The sequence below is a fragment of the Coenobita brevimanus genome, chromosome 75 (genome assembly GCF_032717465.1).
Source record: "Coenobita brevimanus isolate Jiangsu-jjx chromosome 75, ASM3271746v2, whole genome shotgun sequence".
NCBI classification, from domain to species: Eukaryota; Metazoa; Arthropoda; class Malacostraca; order Decapoda; family Coenobitidae; genus Coenobita; species Coenobita brevimanus.
The window spans coordinates 16,808,276-16,813,590 of record NC_137028.1 but is presented as its reverse complement, the minus strand read 5'-3'; the positions used below and the strand labels follow the sequence as shown (position 1 = coordinate 16,813,590).

Below are 5,315 nucleotides of genomic sequence, written 5' to 3'. Positions count from 1 at the left end.
GAGAAATAGGAAGAGAGGAGGGCAGGCACAGAAAAAGAATGATAAAGGCTAAGGAAGAAGTAGGTAGCACTACATCAAGTGAGTGGATGATGGTGAGAAATAGGAAGAGAGGAGGGCAGGCACAGAAAAAGAATAATAATGGCTAAGGAAGAAGTAGGCAGCACTACATCGTGAGTGGATGATGGTGAGAAACAGAAAGAGAGGAGGGCAGGCATAGAAAAAGAATGATAAAGGTGAAGGAAGAAGTAGACAGCACTTCGTCAAGTGAGTGGATGATGGTCGCCACTACCTACCCCAAGTCACAATTAGCACGACACCATTTTTGACACACTGAAAAACACCATCATCTCCTGTGACCTCGCTGCCAGTTGGTTTAAGCCTGCAACTACTTTCATTTCCACCTACCGCTACTCCTTCGTCCACCAGGTGGTGGTGGTGGTGGAATATTAACCTCAGCGCACTGAGGTACGGGCAAACATGAGCCCGTTAAGTGGGATGCCTTGCTTGCATCATCATAAAATTAGCGAGGAGGAGGGTAGTTGGACACCACCCGGAGCAGCGTGGAGAGTGGCACTCTTGATAAAATCTCTGGGGCATCAGTGATGTCCACCCCTGTACGTATAAAGTCGGTACCCAGTCGCGAGCGGAAGGCATGTGCGACTGGGCATCTCAAGATATAATGTAAGAGTGGCTCTTCCTCCACTTCGTGACAGTGCTCACATGGGTCTGGTCGGGTATGAGCAATTTGACTGTAGGACAGGTATCCTAAACGGAGGCGGCGCAGATGCACAAGAACATTATTGGGGACGGCAGACAGAGATGGCAGTGGCTCATATCACGTGGCTACCGCATACCAGGTAGCCGATCGGGAGGCTTCCGTGACACAGAGACGATGGTCATCTCGAGCCCACTGCCACACTGTTGCCTTAGCTGTATTAAGTGTTCTGCGTGGACCTTCCCTAAGAACAAAAGTGATCTCTGGGAGGGAGCACGCAGAATGCGCCGCCTGATCTGCACGCTCATTACCCGCCAGACCAACGTGCCCTGGCACCCAGTGGAAGATTACCTTATTTCCACGGCTTGCTATGCGAGCTGCATATTTGTGAATGGAGGACAACAAGAACTGATTGTCCTCCAGGGAGCGTGAACGGATGGTCTGGATCGCTGAGAGTGAGTCAGAATGAATCACCACGCTGTCATATTTCTGTCTGTAGGCATGCCGTAAAGCCTGCAGAATAGCTGTAAGCTCCGTCTGGAAGACAGATACATCCTGTGTAAGGCGCCACGACGCCACCACATTCTTACAGACGAAGGCTGCCCCAGCAGCTCCGCCTGCAGTAACTGAGCCGTCAGTGTAGAAGTCTACGGTCCTTTCATGCCGCAGCCCTTCCACCCGCTCAAGAGCCCGTTGCCGAAGGAGAGCAGGGACGGAATCCCGTGCCCTGCCCCCCTCCGGACAAACAAACTCAAAAGAAGGTGGTGACCAGGGTGGTGGGTCAGTGTAGCCCACACAGGGTGCATCTGGTTCCTCACAGATACCAGCAGCCACTCCCAGCCCATGCATCGCAGCAACCAGCCCACGGACCCAGTCTCTACCAGGTGTATTATCTGGAGGTCGGGCAAGCAACCGTGTCAGCAGAGCTGAGACCGCAAGCTGGGGTCTACGCTGCACAAGCTGGAGGACAACTGCTGTAGCCCGGAGTACAACCCTACCTCTCAAAGAGGGAAGGCCGCCTTCCAGACGGAGGTTTACTATTCTGGTCCACATGGGGGCGCGGAGCATGATGCGTAGTGCTTCATTCTGAATCACCTCCAGCGATCCAGCCACTTTCGGGGGCAAGCTTGTCAGACAGATAGTGCTGTAGTCGACCATCGACCGGATGGCGTGCACATAGAAGGTGTGGAGGACCCCAAACGAGGCCCCCAGTCCCTTTCTAGAAAGAAATCGAAGTGCTGCCATCCGAGTCTTAGCCTTCTCTCGCAGGTACCTGATATGACTTGTGAACTTTAACCCCGCGTCCATCCACACTCCCAGATACTTATGTGTAGTCACACACGTCAATGGTTGCCCTCCCAGCAACAACGGAAAAGCCGGTGGGCGGAGACCAAAGGGCATATAGCGAGTCTTCGCCATATTGACCTTTAGCCCCAGTTCCGCCGACTTCCTGTATAGTCGTGAGAGGGCTTCATTGGCTTGTGTGTAGCAGTCTCTTCTCGGGAAAACTAGAACCAGATCGTCCGCATATGTAAGAAGCGTGACTCCCCGGCCGTAATTCACATCTAAAAGCCCCTCCATCAAGATGTTGAAGAGGATGGGGCTTAGGACACTGCCCTGAGGCGTGCCGTTTTCGTGTGAATATGACGGGGAGACACGTCCTTGGAAGCGGACACTGGCAGTTCTCTCGAGGAAGAAGTCCTGAATCCATTGTAGGAGTTTGCCTCCCACCCCTCGAGCCACAAGGGCACTAAGAATAACCAGGGGGCTTGCCAGCTCAAAAGCTTTTTCTAGATCGAGGAAGACTGCCATCCCCACTTCACCCCGAAGCTCCCCGAGGAAAGACGCCAAGCAGTGTGCTGCACTGCGGCCGTGATGGTAAGCAAATATCCTCGGGTGTAGTGGACCCAGACGCCATGTAAGTCTTGCCCTCACTACCCTCTCAGCTGTCTTTCCTATACAACTGAGCAGGGAGATGGGACGCATGGCGCCTGGGTCGTTTGGCTTCGGAATGGGGTGGATGACAGCAGTCTTCCACGACCTCGGTAATCGCCCCTCAGACCAGGAGAGATTTATCAGATCTAAGAGTCGCTTCTTTCCACAATCTCCAGCATGGGACAGTATCGAATAAGTAAGCCCGTCTAGCCCAGGAGCAGTGTCAGCCCTGCGCCGCAAAGCTACCTGGAGCTCATCATCTGTGATGGGGCAATCCGCCACATCAGGACAAGCACAAGCTTTTCGGATAACCGCAGCACGAGAGTCCGACAGTTGCTCCTGTTGGGCTAGAACGGACCTCTGGAGATTGTGGGAGGCCGAGCGATCTGCAAAGTGTTTAGCCAGGCGGTCAGCCTCTGAGGCCGGGTCAGGGTGTGACGGCGGACGAGAGGGGCGGGGATCGGTGATGGACCGCAACCTTCTCCACATCTGTCGGAGAGTGGAGTGAGGTCCTAAAGTCCGACACCACCGAACCAATGCCTCTTCCCGAAGGCGACGCTTCTCAACCAGGACGTGTCGGGACACAGCCTCCAAGCGTCTTCGAAGAGGTGAGTTTCGACGCCGCCGGTAATCTCGACGCGCCGCATTCAGCCGCCTATTCAGCTCCCTGACTCGGTCACAGTAGAACCAACCGTCCCGGTATGACCTCGAGAATCGCTGCCTCTGAGGGATTGCCTCTGTGGCAGCTTGCCTGAAGACACAGGCTACTTGATCCGCCAGTCTCTCCAAGTCTGTGGGGGGGGGGGGATGAGGAAAAAGCGCCGTCTAGAGCTCGCTCGAAAGCCGCCCAGTCCGCTCTCTCCACATCCCACCGTGGTGGCGGGTCAGGAGGTGGGAGGGGAGTTAAACCTAGCTCAGTAACTATAGCAAAGTGGTCACTCATGAGGGTGGGGTGTATGGACCAACGTGCCAAATCCACTAAGGAATCCGACACGAAGGTTAAATCCAGACGCCCCCCCCTAACATGAGTGGGTCCTGTGACATCCGTCAACAGAGACACACCAGCCATTTCCTCTAATACTAGGGCTATGTGCCGTCCTGCCTCATTGGACCTTTGCGTTGATTGCAAGAGGTCATGGTGCGCATTAAAGTCGCCCCCAAAGAGCACGGGCTCCCTAGTAGCTTGGGAGAACAAGTCCCCCAACTCCAGGGCAGCACCGGGTCTGCTGTATACATTGTATACCGTGAGGGACGACTGAGCAAGTTGTAGTTGCACACCATGAACCTCTACATCAGTTCCACAGAATGGAGCGGGCTCACACACTGTGAAAGCGATGTGGTCCTGGACTAGAATGGCACATCCTCTAGTAATACACCGGACATAAGGGAGGAGATGAGTGGTGTATCCCGGCAGACGGAACGGGGATCTCTCCCCCAGCAGAGTCTCTTGCAGAAGGAACACGTGAGGTTGGTCCCTCACTGCCGCCTCCTGGAGTAGTGAGAGCTTCTTCAGTACTCCCGCACAGTTCCACTGCATGATCTTGAGGGAGGTGGGGATCCCCGGTCTGGGGAAAGTTGGAGCCGTGTGCCCGACTCCTCCTGCGGCACATGCAGAGACCGTGGGGCCTCCCGTGAGTCCGCTGGGGAGCGCTGGCGACTGCGGCTCCGACTGTGGTCTTTTGGTGAGTGCAGCCGGCGATTGCTGTGCTGGCACCTGTTCCTCGGTCTCTCCCTGGCACCCTCGGGAACTGTGGGAGCTGAACCCTCCTGTTCTTCGCCCTGTGATATCAGTTTTGTCTGTGATGGCTCCTGTTCTGTGGCCTGTGATGTTGTGGGTATCGCCCCAGGATACAGCTTGTCCGTCTCCACATCCAGGATTGATTTGGCCCTTGCCAGGAACTGTTCCTTCGGCACCGTGGTTGGTATAAACTCTATCATGAGCTGCAGGAGGTGCATCGCAATGGACTTCCCAACCTCCATCACCTGCTCCATGGTGACTGCTGGTTGAGCCGGGGCCGCCATTTTAATCTCCCACTTTACTATTTCTCTCCTTTCTCCCTGCATTCCCATGACCACAGGCACCAAGCTGCATTCACTAGTACTATACTACTACTACCACCATATTCTACTACTACTACTACTACCACCATATTCTACTACTACTACTACTACCACCATATTCTACTACTACTACTACTACCACCATATTCTACTACTACTACTACTACCACCATATTCTACTACTACTACTACTACCACCATATTCTACTACTACTACTACTACCACCATATTCTACTACTACTACTACTACTACCACCATATTCTACTACTACTACTACTACCACCATATTCTACTACTACTGCTACTACTACTACTACTATTATGTTACTGCTATACTACTACTACTACTACTACTACTACAGTACTACTGCTACTACTATTATATTACTACTAGTACTACTACCACCACCACTACTACTACCACCACCACCACTGCTGCTGCTATTATTATTATTATTATTATAGTTGTTGTTTTGTGATTTTAGGAGTAGGGATGGAGTGGAGGTAGAGACTAACTAGGAGCGTGTGTGTGTGTGTGAGAGTGAGGTGGAGGGGGGAGACCGAGGATGAGATGGAGGGATGGAGTGGAGAAGTATTGTATA

At 53.2% G+C, this 5,315-nt stretch overlaps 1 protein-coding gene across 1 annotated transcript; it reads right to left on the bottom strand.

Moving 5' to 3' along the window:
- Positions 1 to 835: 835 nt before the first annotated feature.
- LOC145408076 (uncharacterized) lies at positions 836 to 4,672 on the bottom strand. The gene is made up of 3 exons (XM_080278885.1): positions 4,167 to 4,672; positions 3,617 to 4,014; positions 836 to 3,441 (listed from the first exon to the last, which is right to left on the bottom strand). The coding sequence occupies exons 1-3, from the start codon at positions 4,670 to 4,672 to the stop codon at positions 836 to 838; spliced, it is 3,510 nt and encodes a 1,169-aa protein (XP_080135011.1).
- Between the last annotated feature and the right edge of the window lie 643 nt (positions 4,673 to 5,315).